This window comes from Rattus norvegicus, chromosome 4, assembly GCF_021556685.1.
Source record: "Rattus norvegicus strain SHRSP/BbbUtx chromosome 4, alternate assembly SHRSP_T2T, whole genome shotgun sequence".
Taxonomy (NCBI): Eukaryota; Metazoa; Chordata; class Mammalia; order Rodentia; family Muridae; genus Rattus; species Rattus norvegicus.
In genome coordinates, this window is record NC_141537.1 from 35,061,946 (window position 1) to 35,082,183 (window position 20,238).

Sequence of the window (20,238 nt, forward strand, 5' to 3'; positions counted from 1 at the left end):
CGAAAGGTCAAAGATTTCGTCAGAGCTAAGGATTACTGTCTGCCTCCAAATCTCCCCACTCCTACCTGCTAGACCAGAATTTCTAAGAATATATCCTGTATGTACCTTATAAAGGCCATAAAATTACACATCACTAACCCCACTATTAATGTCCTCACCAGGGACTCAACTCTGGAACCTCTGCTGGGTTCAAAGCTTAATTATTGACATGCTGGTTTCCCAGTGACACACCTGAAGAGCTGTTGTTTTCGATTCTGTAAGCTTCCTTTCTCCCAAGTGCAAACCAGTTGCCAAATTATGTTCCCTGAGCCTTTAAAAGTTCCCTCGAACGAATCTTTCCTTTTCTGACAGCAGTGGTTCAGTGTTCCCTCAGACCTGGCTTAGGTTCACTCATGGTCCTCACTGTCACTCTCTGACCACAGCAGTCCACCATGCCTGCACCCTGTCACCTTTCAAAGCCCCAGATCCAGCCTCCTCTTTCCTCAGCAGACAGAGCCAGTGGCCTGAATCACAGAAACCGATCTCTAATAGAAGGTCCTCGGGATTCTTGGGGAAGTACTCAGGGCAGCATCTCAGCCATGCAGACCCTCTATGCAACTGGAAAACCCATCTTGGCCTCTTCGCTAAAAAAAAAAAAAAATCAGTGCCCTGTCATGTGGTTCTAGAGATGAGCATGTTTTGGGATAATATTCCACTGTCCATCAGAAATAGGGTCTTCACAGTAGGCTTCCCACCTCTGCCATGGATGCAGTGCCACATTCTGCTTACGTTTTCGTCTAGCTGTGCTGTTATAGTTCTAGGTGCTGTGGGCACTCGTGTGGCCAACTGAATGAACAAACCAGGATCTATTCAACAAAAACAGAGTTGTCTATCCAAGAGCCTCAGAAATTCAACAGGCAGAAAGTCTAACTGCTCAAGACCTGTAATGAAAAAATGACCACAGTTGGTATCCCATTGAAAGCAAAGGCCATGGTATTCAGTTGAAAGGAAGAGAAGGAGGCCTGTATTCAAATGCAATGCCAGTGCTTTAGAGAGCCAAGGTTACTCTGAGAAACAGCAGAGGTACCCTGTGGGTATTTTCTATTTTCCTAGTTAGAACTCTGTCTCAAGGACCCAGAAACAGCTTCATATGCCACAGCCAACCCTTTCCCTCACAGAGCAGAAATCCAGAACATGAAGACCAGCTTATCTGGAATAGCAAAGAGAAAAACAGATGCCCAAGGTTTGTAAAGGACCCATGATGGCCAACCCTCAAAAGAGGGGTTGAGTTTGTGATGGGAGCATATCTGTAAAGGGAACATTGCCTCCTTTGCTGACTACATAGTTCAGTTGGGGAGCTGCCAGCAGGGATCCTACAAACAGGCAACACAAAACAAAAACATAACTAAACAAAACAACCGAAACAGCTCCTTTTATCCTGATGATGAGCAAATTGAGAGTTCATTTTTCACAGCTCCTAAAAACTGGAGACTTTAAAATTCCATGACTGAACTCGAAGCTAACCAGTGAAGAAGGTCTAGGCTGGTCCTTCTATGTAAGCTACATTACTAAAGACAGGGCTTGCTCCTGATAGTTAACCTAGGCTTGACCAGCCCTGAAACCTCAGAATCCTCTTCCCTTGGTTAGTACCATCACATACAGCACACAGGTCGTAAGTATTAAACTTATGGCACCCGGGGAGGGAGCTGAGGTCCTCCTGCAGGGGCAGCAAGACTGGAACTCAAGGATGGATGCTATATACACACACACACACACACACACACACACACCCCACACACACACACCCCACACGCCCCCAAGGACAAGTGCCTGCTTGCTACCTGACCACGGTGCCTATGAAGCCTTGGAAAACCATACTGTAGGGAACTTGACTAAAACTATACTTGACAATTAGGAATCTAAAAAGCTCTAAGAATTTCATTTTATGGTACTCAATCTATCTATGTATTTATTTAAGACAGGGTCACATGAAGACCAGACTGGGCTCAAACTTTCTACACAGCCAAGACAGACCTTAGACTTTCTTTCCAGTTCCTCTGCCTGCTGAGTACTGAGACGATGGGCATGCGCCATCATGCCCAGAGGATGCGGGGCTGAACACTGAACCCAGGCCTGCTTGTATATCAGTCTTCGTCTCTAGATTTTGCCTCTGCCTGGTTTTGTGAGAATATAATAAAATTCCTAAGTTTCCACTAAGGCAGAAGGCAATGTGCTCACTGATCGTCACAGAGAGAGAGCCGTGATTCTCCCCTCAGGCTCGACTCTCCTTTCAGCCCTCAGAGCCCTGAATGGGTGTGGAGTAGGAGTGGGGGTATGGGTTCGGGTGAGGAAGCCTGAAGGGCCAACCATACAGACAACTCTGCAAATGCTAAATTCAAGAATGTGTGAGCTTTGAAATAAATGGCCTGACACAGTGACTTAAATCCCTTGACGGTATCTCTATAGCCACTAACTAATGTCTAATTCATCTGTAAGGGCTGCCAAGAGGTTGATGTTTCTTCCTATAGTGTGCCGGAAGGGATAAAAGTGGGACGGAGACCACGACAGTAACACTCATTTCCTAAGGGAAGGGAACAAAGAGAGAAGCCATCATTATAATAAAGTATTTACAGGTTAACTGGCGGCAGGTTAAAATCCAGGGAAGGAGATAGCCGCCTCTCTGTATTTCTCTTAAAAAAGAAAAATCAATGAGAAGAAGATACTGGGGTAGGTGGCAGCACAATACACTGGTCTCTCACTTATGAAACTACTGATCGATGAAAGGAGACGTCTCCCACAAGCAAGCGTCAGTGGTAACGCTTTAACTCTGGGCAAAGGGACACCTGTCACAGATGTCATTTTCCACTGATGGAGGGGAATGGTAGCCCTGCAGTGTAATGCACCATGACACAACTTACTGCATGGCGGAGCTCAGGGGAGCTAGCTGGTGTCTTAGGCCCCAAGGCTTTCTCCACAAAATGCACACACCAGGGCCTGCTGTCCAGGTCATTCATGACAGACACTTGGTAAGGGCTTAAACACTCGTAAAGTTCTTTCTAATCCAGAACTGCTGAGTCATAAGAACCAGCCACAGGCACAGAAAGATGGACACATGGACACATGAACACGTGGACATGGCAGAGAATCATAGTCATAGCTAAATACTAAATATTTACTGCTGGCCTAAGGTTGAGGCAGGGTTTTATTGAAGCCTTGTTTCAAAAGACTTCTTATGTTCATTTTATAGAAAGGCACATGAAGCGGGAGGTGGGGCTGGGAGGGTGATTGACTTTCTAACTCAAAGTCCTGCAGCAGCTGAGCCGAGGATGCACACTGAGGATGGTGCCACTCCAAACTGAGAGTCTGACAGCCGAATTACGCTGTCCTGGGGAAAATCACAGTGGGATCAAGCTGATTTGGACCCTAATAAGCAAAAAGAATTTCAAAGAAAGCTTTGAGTGAGCCTGGAGAGATAGTCCTGTTGTAAAAGTGACTTTTACTCATCCCTAAAACACACACACACACACACACACACACACACACACACACACACACACACACACACACACACGATGGGGGAGAATCTATGACAATAATTTGGATGCTAAAAAAATGAAGCAGGCTATATATCCAAAGAATTCTCACGTAGGACGACGGGAAGAGAGAAGACTCCCTCCAGCACAGATTAAGAATGCTTTCACCTGTGAAAGAGATGGGTGGTCATCATAAGAAACACACACGGAGCGGACAGTTTATGTTAAAAACAAAAGTTAAGCTTTCTTCAAAAGGAACCTTGAAAGCACCAGTGGGGTGTAAATCTGGGAAAGTCATGTGGGCTGCAAGTTAGGAGAAATAGAAGGTAAACCTCGTGCTGGGTGCAGGCCTCACACTGGGGCTATGCCTTCTTACATTCTCAATGCCTGATACTGTAGACCCCGTGACTTTCATCCTATACATGGAAACATGAAGTACAGTGCTTGATTCTAAGTCTGGCCCTGGGGCCTGCGCTCGCGCTCTCTCTCTCTCTCTCTCTCTCTCTCTCTCTCTCTCTCTCTCTCTCTCTCTCTGTGTGTGTGTGTGTGTGTGTGTGTGTTCACACGCATGTGTCTGTCTGTCTTTTGTGACGTCGCATCAAACAACTCTCAACCTTAGAATCCTCCTGTATCCCGCCTGTGGGCTGGGGTGGCAGACGTGTGCTAAAACCATCCGCTTGGGAGCCACAATCTTAATAAGCAATCGGCTGATTGTTTTGAAAGGATGTCTACTTAAAAAGAAAAAAGAAAGAAAAGTAGAGGCAAAAAGTATAGTTGTAGAAAGAGCTGCGATTATCTCACAATACACAGGGAGAGGAGGCAACAAGGATCAAATTGATACTTAAACTGAGTAGAGAAAATGAAACAGGGGCCCTTGGAGGAGGGAAAAAAACAACAAAGAAACAAAGCAAGCTGGGAAGAGGGTGGGCCTGAGAGAAGGCACATTCAGCCTGTGAGAATAGTCCTCAGGTGCCAAGCCAGGGAGGTTTGCTAATTTGAGACTGTTTGTAACTGGAAAAGAGGGACAGGGCACGGGACCCACGACACAAACCAGGACCTCTGTCACCTAAGGCCAGAAGGTCCCAACCAGGCCATGTGCAGCCATCTCTGAGTCCCTTCTGCTCAAGCACCAGTGACTGCTCCCTGACCCTGTGCTCTGCAGCATGCTGAGTTATGGAGCAGGCTTTCACTGTAGCAGATTCCAAAGACTTCAACACACCCATGCAGACTGCTGGAGGAAAAAAGTCAAACTCCTCAAAATTGCTCTCCGTATAGAAATAAACACACGTGGGGGTCACCCTGCTTCTGGTCTAAATTCATGCTTCTAATAGTTCCAAGTCTGTCATTTCCTTAATAATCTCCAATTTTCAAGTGGGCATACTTTGAATGTAAAAAGATTCTCCTTGCCTCTATTCAGACATGCCAGCACATTTGTGCTTTAAGCCTGAGAACTATTTATTCGGTAGAACATCATCATCAACAACAAAAGTCTACAAAACAGACTGTAGATCCACTTGAGCTATAAAGCAAAGACCGCGGCGGAGAGATAAAAGGAAACGAGCAAAAACCTGGTTCATTTTTCCTTTTGGGTTTTCAAAACTTAAAAAAAAAAATATATATATATATATATATACATATATATATATATACACGATTTTAATAAAAACAAAGTCAAAACCTTAAAAAACAAAACAAACAAAAACCTCTGGTAGTAGAAAATTCCAGTCAAAATAAAGACGGATGTGGAAACGAAGACTAAAATGAATAAGGAATGTTTGCCCAGCTCTCTAGAGTATTTAATATAAGTGCCCTAAATTTGCATAATTTTAAGCTAATTGGAAAATAACCTGAATTGAGATAAGGATAGACATACGCAAGTATGGATGTATGTGCACTGTGTGTGCACATGTGTGTGAGGACATGTGTGTGAGCACATGTGTGTGAGCATGCATGCACAAAGGTCAGAGGAGGATGTCAGGCACCTGTCTACCATTCCTTGGCTTAGTCCTCAAGCAAGCCTTCACTATCCTCCTGTCTCTGGCTGCTACCACACCGAAATTACAGCCACATACACAGCTACCCATGGCTTTTTACATGTGTGCTGGGATCTGAAGACATGGCCTCATCCCCAAACAGCAAGCACTCTTGACACACCGAGCCATCTCTCCAGCTCCCACATCTACACACATGAGGTAAAGAAAACGGAACCGAGCAACATGTACATAGAGAGCGAAGGCATCTCCAGTCCTCACGTCTCATAATCATGAATTCTGCCACGCAGTCCCATCTGAAGACTCACGGTGAAATTCTGCCCCGAGTTCCTCGGGTTGGACCCTCAAGAAGAGCCGTCTGGACAACGCCGCCTCATCCTCTGCGCGTAAGGCAGCAGCAGGATGGAAAAGAAGACCTGTGCGTCTCGACGTTTCCTCACTCTTCTGATTTCCTGCTCAATTTCTCAGCGAGTAACAGCCGCAGAGATGCTAGCCTGGCTCTCAGCAGGGAGTGACCGTAAAAGCCCAGCTCAAGCTGTTCAACAGGAGGCCAGGCTGACCAACTCTGGACACAACACAGTGAATCTTGATGCCTTTGTCCCGAATGTAAAACGTGTCTGAGAAAATGGAATCTAACTCTCCGAGTGGGCCAGATTCCACACAGATGCCAAAGAAGCTCTCCTCTGTGGAGCTGGGCAAACAATGCCAGCTTCCTACACTCCTCATTTGTCTTGGAAACACTATGCTTATCGAAGTCATAAACTAGTACCAACAGGCATTATATCTGCCAGTAGCAACTTACAATCAATAGGAATAGGTTCACCTGTTGCAAACCAAAATACCGACATGGTCTCTGGCTGTCAAGGATTTATGGTCTTGATACTTCTGTTAACCGCAACTTCTAACAGTAAATATCTGAGATCTGCTTGCAGTTTCGCTACACTGTAAAGTGTATGTAGATAGCAACAATCCCCACATCTGTACATGAGTGGATCACAGCTTGTCATCTCTGTGCCTGCCAGCTCTTAGCCCAAGGAATCTTGACAAACCTTGCCTGCTCAACAAAAATATATTAGTGAATGACCTGTCTCCTAGAAGTACTGATAACAGCACAATAAGTAAAAAACAGACATGTGGGTAATATCTACACTCTGAATCAGGTGTAAACACAACAATTATTTCCAATTTCTCCAGTCATTTTCCTTTCCTTCCTTTCTTCTTCCTCCCCCTCCTCCTCCTTTGGTGGTGGTACTGATGGTTTGTTTTGAGACAGGGTTTCGCTGTGTAGCCCTGGCGTTCCTGGAACTCACTCTGTAGACCAAGATGGCATCAAACACAACAACCTGCCTGATCTGAACGCTGGGATTAAAGGCATGTGCCACCAACCAGCTTCCAAGTGTTTCTTAACAATCTCAGCTAATATCGAAATCTATGTGTAAGGCATACATATAATCAAAGCTTTGCTTGAGGAGGTGAGAGCAGAGGCAGACAGTCTTACAGAAGCACACCTATTTGCCTTTAATCCTAGCACTCGAGAGACAGAGGTAGGCAGTTCTCTTGAGTTCAAGGCCAGCCTGGTGGATATGGCAAACTCTGAGCCTATCAGAGTTTCCCTGTCACAGAAAGACACTAGAAAAATGCACACTTGAAAAAATGTTCGCTTTATAACATTTACACACACACACACACACACACACACACACACACACACACACACCCATTATTCATGAAGTAAAGATGAAAGAATTACACATAAAAAAACACCAGCCATCCCTGCTGTAGTATAAAGGGAGTAAGCTATGTGTCCCCTAGTGTCTTCTCAAATCCTTCCCCAGAAATGAGGAACGAGAATCCAAAAAGTTGTTTTTCTGTCCCTGCTGTTCTGTCCTGGATTTGTGAAATCCATACACAAAGTACAAACAAGAACATACATGCTCACCATATAAGCTCTGACAGACAACCATGACCTCGGTGTGTAACACTTACTCAGACCAGGCATATTTGCTTAAATAGAGCACAGATTTTATTGAATAGAGGGAGAAACCTGCAGAGTGATATATACTGAGTGAACTGCACACAAGCACAGCTACCATCCCTGCTGGCTTGAACCAGCTAAGGTCTTCCTGGGAACATCAGTAATTCCCTCTGCCCCTCAGGTTCCTCTGCCTCACTAGAGATGGGAAGAGAGTGTGTGGTGGTAGCTTTCACATCTCAAATAGGCAAGCATCTCTGTGCTCGTACAACAGAGACCACAGCCAGGGAGCAGCACCTACCTTTCTGAGTTCTGCTTTAGAGCAGGAAAATGGGTGCACCTGACAAAGCAGAAGTCTCAAACACAGGAAACCGAGCTTACTGTCTTAGGGCTTCCATTGCTGGGATAAAATACCATGACCCAGAAGCAAGTTGGAGAAGAAAAGGTTTCGTCACTGGAGGGGATTTGGCTGTGTCATCCCCACCACTCCATCCCCATTCTGCCTCCATCCCCCTGCATCTGCATTTGGCAAGATCTAGGGTAAGTTTTAAAAAAAAAAACCAGAGGAGTTGAGATCCGAACAACACTTCTGGTAACAAAGAACTGAGGGCAATTTCCTAAGCAGCTTTTCTACAGGCTCCAAGATGAACGATCCCAAGAGAAAAACATCCGTCATTGTTTATTAAGTAATAGATTTTGTAAAAAGAAATAAGGTTGCTGAGGAAAGTAAACAAGTTCATAAAAACCCAAAAGAAAGGAACTCTTTTATAGAGATTTGTCTACCAATAGATATTGATCCCCAGTGACTAAATATAATGGTGTAAATTAAAACATTTTTTAAATGACACTTGAAGAGGAAAACCCAGACATAATCATAATTTTATTGTTTTAATTCTTAGTTAATCTAGAAGAGATGAGATTCATTATAGCATCATCATAGAATAAGAACTGTATAATCATATTTAAAAATGCTGTCCAGCTGATCTCATCATTGGTCCAATGATCCAATCACAATAGAGGGGAAGAAGAGCTGTGGGAGGGACAGAGCTAGCTTAGGAGAGAAGAGAAAGCCAGTGCCCTCACAGCAGATCACACAAGGCATGGCACACTCACGCATACACGGACACACACAGACACACACAGACATACACAGACACACACAGACACACACAGACACACACACACACACACACACACACACACACACACACACACACGGTGCCAATCTCTAAAGATCAACCTAAGAAACAGTTTCCAAAGCAGCCTGGATGATTTCAATATGCAGCAATTTGAAACTCAGTGGCTTAACCTATAAAAGACCTCAGAGGAAACAATTTCACACTTAGAGACACGGGGCTGCATTTTCTCAAGAAAAAACACACTATTTGTGCATCGTGGGACAAGCAGGCACAGATCCCAGTTGCAATTCTCATTTCACTTTCTTAGAAAGCTGCAAGGAAAACGAACTCTCTTAGCCATTGAGCCATCTCTCCAGCCCCATGATTTTGCTTTCTTTGACATAGCAACCATAAAGGGATCGTTTTCACACTCTCAAACAGGAAGAGTTTCTGCACAGTCTTTTAAGAACCTATGTAATTCTACAATTCAACAAACTGGAAAAGAAATACTTCTAAATTTCTAGCCTTACAAACCCATTGTGAATCAGGCTTCAGGGCAAAAGCAAGCTTATACTTAATTCCTTTTTCCATTTTTCTATTTCAGTTTTTAAGAATAAGCCTCCAGGAGCAGGAGAGATGGCTTGATGGTTAAGAACACTGGATGCTCTGCCAGGACCCGGGTTTGATTCCCAGCACCCACATGGGAGATCGTTCACAATCGCCTGTAACTCCAGTCCCAGGGGATCTAATGTCCTTCTGAAGCAGTACATACAGTTGCACAGACATGTAGGCAAAACACACACACACACACACACACTAAAATAAAAAATTAGAAGAACACAAATACAAATAAGGCCTTTGATATAAAATATAACAGAAACTGTGAGAAAAATAATTCAGGGTGAAAACATCAGGTAACTAAAAAAATGAAAAAAAAAAAGACTTAGACCTACCAACAAAAACTGAGTGAACTCTGCATATGTAAGGTGTCTTTTTCTCTCTTTTCCAAAATGTAGTTGGACGAATTCTGAATCCCAGTTAAACGGAATATGTTGATGAATTGTCGTCTGTCCAAAAACTTGCCTGACGTCCTCTGAAAACGAATAAATTTGTGGTTAAAAGAAAGTTAGGTTCTTAGATGAATTCAAATGGGCATTCTTACTTGCTACTAACAATCTATGCATGCGTATATCACAAAACTTTGGCAGAAACGGAAGTCAGAATATTCATAGAACAGTTGAACTATTAGAGTTAATGACTTCAGAAATTAGGTAAAGAGCTAAATTTTATCCCATTTGTTTGTTTCCAAATATGGTGACTGTTTTCTATGTAAGGACAGGATTTCATCTTTACTGGCTACAGTGGTTTGAAGGGAAATGTCCCTCACAGGCTCCCGTACTCCAACACCTGGTCTCCCACTGGTGATGCTGTGTAGGGAACTTATGGAACTTTTAGTTAGTACTAGGAGAAGTGTGTCACTAGGGGCCATTTGTGATGGTTTATATCTTGTCCTTGACTAGCCCCCGCCCCCCCTCTGTTCCTGCTCCTGCCGTCTGTTGTTGGGCCTTCCCCTCAGATGCAGAGCCATCTGGGACCTTCAGGAAGTTGCCTTTAGTCGAGATGTTTTGTCAAGTAACTAAAAAGTGGCTAATACAGTACCAGAAAACCCATCCATACATAACAAACATTTACTGTAAGTGAGACAAAATAAAAGTCATTTGCCAATTTTGGTTAGATTTAGAGACTAGTAACCGAGCTGAGGCAATGTTCAATAGCTCTGAGACGCCATCTGAGCTGGAGTCAGTTATAAATCTTTCAAGCTGCTCTTGTGGTAAAAGACAAGAAAAGAAAAAGGCAGCAAGAAGCCCAAGATTTTAGCTTTAACACCAACACCCCAGCCTACAACCTCAAGAAAGGGCTCTTTTTGGGTAATGGTGAAAATCCTGTAATTCACTCCATAGACCAGGCTGGCCTTGAACTCAGATATCCACATGCCTCGGCCTCCTGGGATTAAGGCATACCCCACCACTGCCCAGCTTAACTAACTTTTGGTGGGGTAGGGGTGCTCGACAGGAGCATGAAAATTATCCAAATAATTCCAATCCAAGTTGTATTCCTCTGTGTAATAGTCTCCACTCATCCCTGGTCATCCTTAGAAGATGGCGCTCAAGTGTGGCTCACTTGATGAGTATTTGCCTAGCATGGGTGGGGAGAGAGGGGCAGAGGGGCAGAATGGTGAATGTGAACACACACACACACACACACACACACACACACACACACACACAGAGTATAGGAAGACTAACACAAAATAACATGAAAGTTACTTTTCTAAATAAACATTATCTTACTTACTGGTCTCTATCCATAATGAAAATATGCCTTCAGAGGTTGATGGGAAAGTGAATGAGCACACTAGTGAATTTTATCCTTGTTTCCAAACTACTTTAATAGATCGGTCAAAGGGGCTCATTTTTTTTTTTTTTTTTTGGTTCTTTTTTTCGGAGCTGGGGACCGAACCCAGGGCCTTGCGCTTCCTAGGCAAGCGCTCTACCACTGAGCTAAATCCCCAACTCCGGGGCTCATTTTTATAACCAAACTAAGCCCAGCTCCTTCTCTTCCCCCATTTTTATCTATGAAGGAAGAAAAAGAAAAAAGAAAAAGCACTCTGAGCGGTGCCAAAAATCCCTGGTACCTGTCTCTACAGCTTCCCCCTAATTTCCTATTTCTACCCCATTACACCCACAAAGTTTTCATTCCATGTTTTTAAAGGTTCTGGAAATTTTTACTTGTCATAAAAACAGCAAGGCCACCACTGGCATATGGTTGTGTATGTTTGCACAGAGAGAGTAAGAAAAAAAAATCAAAATTTTGCTGGACATCAATTTTATAAACGGTAGCAAAGGAAGAAAGAAAGAAGGAAAGAAAGAAAGAAAGAAAGAAAGAAAGAAAGAAAGAAAGAAAGAAAGAAAGAAAGAAAGAAAGAAAAGAAAAGACAAGACCCTCAGGCTGACCATGGTGAAGACAATAAAATAAAAATTTCAAAGTACCTCCCTAAAGTTCTGAGAAAGAGAGGGAAAGGGAGAGAGGAGAAAGGGAGAGGGAGGCTGGCTTCAAAAGAAATAATATAAACCAAGAATTAAAACTTTAAAGAAAACAAATGGTGTAGGGAAAGGAAGAAGTGAGGCTCCCTTACATCTAGCCAAGGGTCAGTAAGGTGAATTAGATCGTAAACTCCATCTCCATTGAGGACTTTCTTTCAAACATCTAGGGCTCCAATTCTACTAGCAGTGACAGCCACCAAGTCTTGGGTGCTTACCAAGTGACAGGATTATTATGATTGTTTCAAGCCCCTTAGTCTGAAGCCAGACTTCCTCCATCAGCAACATGTCCTAGCGTAGCCAGAAGCGCCTGTCCAGCTCTGTGTTCACACCTCAGACTGGAGCAGGCCCAAGAGATTCAACAAAATCACCACACCAAAGGAGCAGCCACACTGGGGATGCCACACTCAGACAATAAAGACCACATCAAAACCACACACGAACTGTTTCCACATCCTAAATACAGTCAAATCCCATGACTCCAGGGTGAGTTTCTAATGACAAGCAAGCAAAAGAGGCTGTCTAGGGCCCTCAGGTTAGGTGAGGACTCCTCTTAGCCACGTAGTCCATGGGAATCATTTTAATGCACTAAGTTCGGGACAGCTACAATAACATCTTTTCTTGACCCTTCCTTTATGTTTCATGGAAAGTAAGAGAAAATATGAAACAGGCAGCATATATAGCCAAGGTATCCAGGCATTTTACTGTCACATGGCCTGTGGAAAAAGGAAGTTTGGAGAAACTGAAGAAACGCGTGCTAAAGGTTTCGACACCTTTTAAACGACTAACACCCATATTTAAAATCATATTTAACATACATATTTAAGCATATCTATGAGCTCAAATAACTTAGTGAACACACTGAAAATAAGTTTCATTTTAACTAATAACTTTTCCCTTATAGTTAACCATCATCTGCTACTTCCTTGATGTCAGACTCCAACACGTAACTGTGACCCTTTAGCGCTGGAAGAAGAGCGCTTTCACCCCAATTCTAGAGACCTCGATTTTTGAAGTACTGAAGCCAAGCGCTGCACTTTAAAGCTATGATCTCACTAAGATTTTGCTCAACCCTAATACTCGCTGACCCTAGTTGTTACCAAAAAAAGCTGTTGATGTGGTCTATAAGTCTACATTTGTCCGGATTTACCACGCATCTTTTAGTTCCACATAGATTACTAATCCCTTGATAGCACAGCCCCACTGCTCACATGTGATGCCTTTCCATTGCTGGCACAGTGGTGGGCAGAGGACAACTTCTCCCTAAGTAGTTTATTTAACTGAAATCAGACAGTGAAAGCTTACAGTAGTTAACAGGTCAGATGGTAGTTTTGGAAGCATGATGTTTCCTGTATGGAAAAGTAATTTCTGCAGTCAGTAACCAGTTTACTGGTACTCTCATTCATCTTGAGTCCCACTTCTCAGTGACCTTCAGGAGAAACAATCTCTATGGTAACCAGCCCCACTAAGTTTTCCTGACACGAGGGTAAAGGACCTTATGGAAGAGAATCATTTGCGGCTAAATTTTAACTCCCCCTTGAAATAGCCAACAAATATGTAAGGAGAGCTAGGGCGGTTTCCAGATCACCCAGTGCAACAGTTGTGAGGAACAGTAGTCATGCGTGGACCCTGAGGACACGGGGTGACCACAGTGCCAAGCCATCCCTTCCTAAGTCCCTGTGAGTGTCAACTCCTTGGAGCTGTGCAGCATAAGCACCAGATAGCCTACGGAATGCGCCCCAACTTCCTGCTTCTTAGCTGTTTTAACATACCAGCTACTGTAGAACGCCAGCTCCAGTGGAACGGATGCTCTGAAGAGCTGGCTATCGCCTAGAACCAACACAGTGCTGTGCCCACTTCTGTGGGAGAAACGTGTACCGTAGGAGCTAAACCCAAGTCTAACCCCCCAAAATTCACCAGGATCAGGTTGGCACAGCACTAGCACTGGGGCAGGGGTGCTCTCCAGAGCAAGGAAGCAAAATTTGCGGAAGGAAAGTACAGACGTGGGAGAGAAAGGGGTTTTTTTTGACTTTGATGTAGGCCCTGAAGACTACCCTATGTTTATCCCCGGGGGATGGAGGGGTGGGAGTGGGATTGGGGGTGGGGGTGGGGGGGGCTAACAACAATTTTCATAGGAGCTCTGGAGCAGAAAGCGAAGTTCATTTCTTCTGAGGCAAATTAAAGGTTCAGACACTGTATTTGAGCCCAAAGCCACCCTAAGGCGTGACAGATCCTGCTCCAGATGCTCAAGGTATTTCCATAATCTGCCAGCAGCAAGTACTATTCGATTTAAATTCCTCAGACTTAATGCTGCATTTACAGGAGGCAGGAAAGTTAGTTCTGGGGAGAGCATAGGTCTCCGTGCTATATAGAGAGTGGGGGTCAGCAAGGACTAGAGGCATTTGCCAGTTGGCACAGGGTCTACATTTCACAGCGGCTCTCCTGGCCTTCCTACCGGGATTATCACTCACACTGTGAAATTGTCAAGCCAGTAGAAGGGCCACAGCCAGTGATGTGCAAAGCACAGAAGGTCCTTTCTATTTAATGTCCCATCCAATGAACTGTTACGAAACCTTCAAAGATTAATTTCCGTCAAACTAGAAGGCACACATACTTTTCCCAAAATTATTTTTGAGGTCATAAATCTGAACTTTTTGTTCCGCCTCAACAAAGGGCTTGGAGCCATTCATTTTCTAAACTCTTTGCCTTCAGGTTTACAAACGGAAGTAGGCACTGTAAGTGAAAAAGATCACAGTAATTTGTGATGCTCATCCCTCTGTCAAAGTCATCCCTAGGTTTAGAAAACATGAACATGCTACCACAGACGGTATCCTCCTTTTAGGGGCACAGATACCTTTTCCATTTAACTATTTATGAAGTCTCCCTAGCCTTCTGAGGCAACAAGAAGAGGAGCATGCCTCATCTGACAGCTAGAAAATGGTAAGCTAAGAAGCAAAGCAACACACGTGACTGGTTAAGCTCTACACTGTGCCTTCCAAAGGCAAATGAAAGACACCAGGAGTTAAAAAGCGGGACTCTCCTATAAGCCAAGTCCTTACCATGTCCAGACCTTTTCAGAATTTTCTAGAGCTAAGCTGAAGGTATTTTAGTTTGTTTGCTTTTTTACATTTATTTATTTTTTTACTTCATGTGTACGAGTACTTTCTGTGTACCACGTACATGCAGTAGTACCCATAGAGGCCAGAAGAGCGCACTGGATCCTGTGGGACTGGAAGTCCAGACGGCTATGAGCTCCAATGTGGGTTCTGGGAATTGAACCCAGGTCCCATGGAAGAACAGTACCAGAGCCCTTAATTACTGAGGTGCCTCTCCAAGCCCATAACCTAAAGTCTTAGGAAAGAAAAGAAAGTCCTTTTTTCCTGTCACTTTGTTGCTTTCTTGGTTTATAACTCAACAGCTGAGAACCTGCTGGAATGTTATTATCCCTATCACTTACTTAAAAGGATGGAGAAAAAGGTTGAGGCTTCTCCTGGCATAAAACGTAAGATCCTAAGGTGGTATCCATGGAGAAAGGCCACTCAGAGGAAACAAGCTGGACTGCCTGCAAATGGGATGGCAGCACTGGGTGCAGGGTTTAGAGAGGCAGAGGCATGCTTTTCTAAGCTCCATTACTCTTCCAGAAAGGAAAAGCAAATGGAGTGCTTACCTTTTAAAGCATAGTCAACGTTATTTCATTCTGGGTCAAACTGTGTTGGAAAGGCCCACGGCTCCCATCAGATCACCAGCAACTTGATGCTATCTAAGCCAAGACTTTACCGAGCAAGCTCACTTTCCTGAGTTTATCTACGGGACTTTTTTTCTCCACTAATGTTTTCTCACCATAAAGTCAACTATACTTTACATATCATGAAAACATAATTACACTGGACAGGGTGATATTGGCCTCTAGGCCCAACATTCAGGAGACTGAGGGAGGAGGATTGTAAATTTGAAGCCAGCTTGGGCTACATAGTGAGATCTGTTTTTAAATGTGGTAGAAACAATTACAAAGTAGCAATTGTTTCTTTCCTGAAGATGAATGGTCAGAGGTCCCTAAGAAACACTGACTCCCTCCAAAATATTAGCTGGCCTCTTGTAGAAACACAGTAGCCAATGATAGAGGACTTAAAAGCATTTAAAAGCTGGGTCACAAATAAACTGCTTGTACACACACACACACACACACACACACTAAAAGAAAATTTATATTAGTAAGCAAATCTGGCCAGATAAGAATATGGGAGTTCAGAATTAAAAAAGTCAATTGTAGTTTTACATATATGAAATAGCAATCTAAATATAAAATTGAAGAAACAATCCCATATGCAATTTCCTCAAAAAGATACAAATTTAATAAAAATATGAAATACATCTATTTTTCAAATGCTACAAAATGTTTTTCATTAGAATAATTAATATTATTAAGATGAAAAAATAATCAAGGCTTATACCTTGAATCTAATACTCAGAAACTAGATGCAGGTGTGAGGCCAGCCTGGGCTACGGTAGTGAGTTTAGGCTGGCCTGAGCTACAATGTGAGACCCTGGCTCAAAATATAAATGACTAGATAAAATTGATCGGTGGGAGGTAGAAGTACTTCCCAAAGTTGGTGTTAAATGGTCATACTCCCCAAAGTGACTATAGATTCACAGCATCCTAGCAGGCTTGAGAAAAGAGACAAGCTGACTCTCAGATGCATATGAGGGCTCAGGGAACCCAGAAGAGGCCAGGTTTTAGTGTGTGTGTGTGTGTGTGTGTGTGTGTGTGTGTGTGTGTGTGTGTGTGTGTGTGTGTGTGTGGTTTTCTTCAAGATAGGGATTCTCTGTATAGCCCTGGCTGCCCTGGAACTCACTTAGTGTGTAGACTAAGCTGGCCCAGAACTCAGAGATCTACCTGCCTCTGCCTCCCAAGTGCTGAAATTAAAGGCCTGCACCATGACCATCCAGTGAGTCCAGGCAATTTTGCAATACAAGAACAGAGTTGGTTTTTAGTCAGTACAAAAGGACTGCAACACTGAACTGCGGTCACAACGTAACATAGGCTAACACATGACCCTAGTAAGCCAAGAAGCATAATTTAGAGTCAAAAGTGTGCTTGCTGCCATGAGATCTCCAACAAGTACGGCTGACAACCCACCAAAAAAACATGAGCCCTTAACTTGTAAGACAAATGATCTCTACATGCAAAAGAAAGTCAAGTCCAGCCCTGACCACCTACAGCTAACTCAAGATAAACCAAAAACTTAAAAAATGGAAGAGCTATATTTATAAAGGTATTAAGAGGTAAAGATATGAATATAAAAAATGGAGGCATGGTCCTTGTGCCCTTGGGTAGGATCCAAGTGTATCCTTGTGACTGTATATGAAAAAAAGACAAAAGAAAAAAGAGAAGGAAAACATGGACAAACCGAACGTCACCCCACTTGTTTTTGTAAGTGAAAGATAGCTTACAGACTAGAGGTGGTGGGTAGGAAACCGTATACGATAAGAAACTCTAGAATACAGAGAGGACTCTCGCAACTCAGAAATAAAAATCAATGTATTTGTAATAATTATGTGTGTGTACATGCATTGATATGAGGAGGTTGGAGTGGTGACATATGCCCTAGAGTTGAAGTCACAGGCAACTGTGAGCTCCCTGCTGGTGCTGGTACTTAAACTTGGGCCAAGCTCAGCATGGCCTTGGTGGGTACAGAGTGACATGGCTCCTGACCCTGGGGCAGGGCCCTGGTGTTGAACCTCCACACATGTCAATGACTGCTGTGGGTGTGAGGCTTCTTGGTGTAATAGCATATATATATTTTCCATTCCTCCGAGGAATGTCCGCCCTGTTAACATTAATGACTCCATGACAGTCAGACAGCAGGCGTCCAGGAGGCACAGGTATAGCTAATGTCTCAGCAAAATGGCAAACACTGGGACCTTCAAGACAGCCCTTAGGGCTATGGAGAAGAGCTCTAAATATATATATATATATATATATATATATATATATATATATATATATGTATGTATGTATGTATATATATGTATATATGTATATATGTATATATATATGTATATATGTATGTATATATACACACATATACATATACACATATACATATATAAATGTATATATATGTATATATATATGCAATATGAATTATGAGGGGCTTCATGAATGTAAAGAAACAAAGGCAGCTACTTTATGAGCCAGCTTGTCAGAAAGATACAATGGCAGGCATGTTGTGGTTTGCCCTGGAGTTATCTGTATTTTGATGCTAATTCCACTGCCCCAAGGACAGCTGCCTAGTCAAGTACTCAAGAATCAGGTGACTTCACCAGAACCTTCTCCCCATTGAATTTGTAAAATACAGGTGAGGGGCAGGTACAGGATAGAAGGAGGCCTGCTACTGGAGGAGAAGGAAGGATGGGCAGGAGAGAAGTTTGAAGGAAGAGGAGGAGACTGGAACAGAAAGGAGAAGAGACAGGAGGGAGAGGGCGAGAAGCCATGGCAGTTGATGTTAAGTTTCCGCTCTGTGTATTTACAGGTTGTTATGAATGTTCTTAAGGGATGGATGGTACTGGGCTTTGTATGTTTAGGTGGGCAACTATATCTTACCAATTGGGTCAAAGATTATTGTATTGTGTGTTCTTTTATGTGACAGTTTGAGTGTAGGAAAGTGTGTGGCAGCAGGAGAAACTAGCCGCCTCTAGCAGATATCTTGGGGCACTGAGGTGCTGGACCTAGGGGGATAAAAGACAACCCTACTTCTTTAATTTTTTATATTTTTACAACAACACAGGCAGATTCCTGAGTTCAAGGTCAGCCCAGGCCCAGGTGTGGTAGAAATGGTAATTTCAGGGTGGGGTTCCAACCAACTAGTTTATCATCTGTGCTTAACAATGGCAGACAGATCTCTAAATTCTTTTGCAATGTTAAGAAAAAAATATATGCTTGCGATCTCTTAAGAATCGAAGGGTGGGGTAATGGATGCTGATTCACAAGATAATCAAAAGGAAACCTGAAGTAAATGATTAGATTGATATGGAAAATAAGACTGGACCTATGTTCTGCAGGGTCTGAGCTATCTAGAGAATTTTTTAGAATAAAAATTGTGTGCATGTATACACTTGTGCATACGTGTGTGTGTGTGTGTGTGTGTGTGTGTGTGTGTGTAGGCCAGAGAAAAACTTACAGGAGATCTCTTAGAATAGCAATCAAGCAGCATCTCCAGAGAGAAAGCAGAACATAGAGAAAAGCAGACTGGAAAACTGTATCAAGCAGAATACCGCTTGGATTCAGGATTTGACTTCAGATTGTTCTTTCCACAGCTCCCAGACACCCCTTCCTTCAGAATCCCCCTCCATGCCAAGGAACAATATGTGCTCTTAACCACTGAGCCATTTCTCCAGCCCTTCTTAAAATGGACGAAAGATAAAAGGACAGTTTTCAAATGGGAAAAAGAACTAAGAAGGCCCTTTTCCAAAACAGAAATGGCCCACAAGCACCTAAGAAAGTGTCCCACACTGTTAGCATCATCTAGGCAGATGAAGACCAGTGGCTAACACTTAACATGAGCAGCCATAACCAAGAAGAACATAACAAGTGTGGTTGAGGATATGAAGACTCTGGAACCCTCAAACACTGCAGGAAATAGGAAATGCTACTTTGAAAAACAGATCACACCCAGAGTTATTGCATGACATAACAATGTTATTTCCAAGTGTGCAGCCACAAGAAATGGAACCACAAAGCCACACAAAGTGTGCATATGAATGTTCATAGCAATAGTATTCGTTGCCAAAGAACAGTAACGACCTATATGTGTACACTCAGTAACTGGTGAGCTAAGCAACATATGCTAAATCCATATAATAGACTTATTTTCCAAATAAAAAAAGGAATAATTTAATGTTAATATGTGGACAAGTGTGTTAATATTATGGATGAATCTTATAAATATTATGCTAAAAAGTCTATACTAATAGACCACATAGTCTGAGTTAATTTACATAAACTCAGCAAGATGGCTCAGCAGGTAAAAGTGCCTTCCACCATGCCCTCATACGGGGAGAAGTACTCATGTAAGATGTCCTCGGCCAACACACACACACACACACACACACACACACGTGCACACCCACATACTATGACGGGCACACACAATAAACATTAAAAATAATGTTGCAAACAGACAAATTCATATAGACAGATAGATTAAGGGAAGGGTTACCTTGGCCTAGAGGGTATCAAAGAACCAGTCGTGTATTGAGAGGAAAAGGTTGGCTGGTAATGAATCTCTTGTTGGGGTGATAAAATGTCCTAAATTTCCAAGTGCTAATGGCTGTGCAAATCTTGAAACCAAAAAAATTATGCAGCTAGGAAGAGTAAATGGGGGCATTTAAAATTTCAATAAAGCACTTTGAAAAATCTAAATGACTGCTATAGATTCACTTCCGACTAATTGCCACAACTGGGCAAACTGCTTGATTCATCACTCAAGTCATTAAAATGAAATAAAATATCTGTCTTGGAGAGTTATTTGAGTTGAGTGTTCT

The 20,238-nt window shown here is 42.9% G+C and overlaps 1 protein-coding gene across 4 annotated transcripts in view; it reads right to left on the reverse strand.

The window, feature by feature from the left end:
* Slc25a13 (solute carrier family 25 member 13) overlaps nt 1-20,238 on the reverse strand; it is a 182,653-nt gene that overhangs the window by 84,212 nt on the left and 78,203 nt on the right. For all 4 annotated transcript variants that reach the window (NM_001419627.1, NM_001419624.1, XM_087657977.1 and 1 more), the window contains exon 5: nt 9,547-9,686. In NM_001419627.1, coding sequence (NP_001406556.1) covers nt 9,547-9,686 — 140 coding nt within the window. The remainder of the gene's footprint in view (nt 1-9,546; nt 9,687-20,238) is intronic.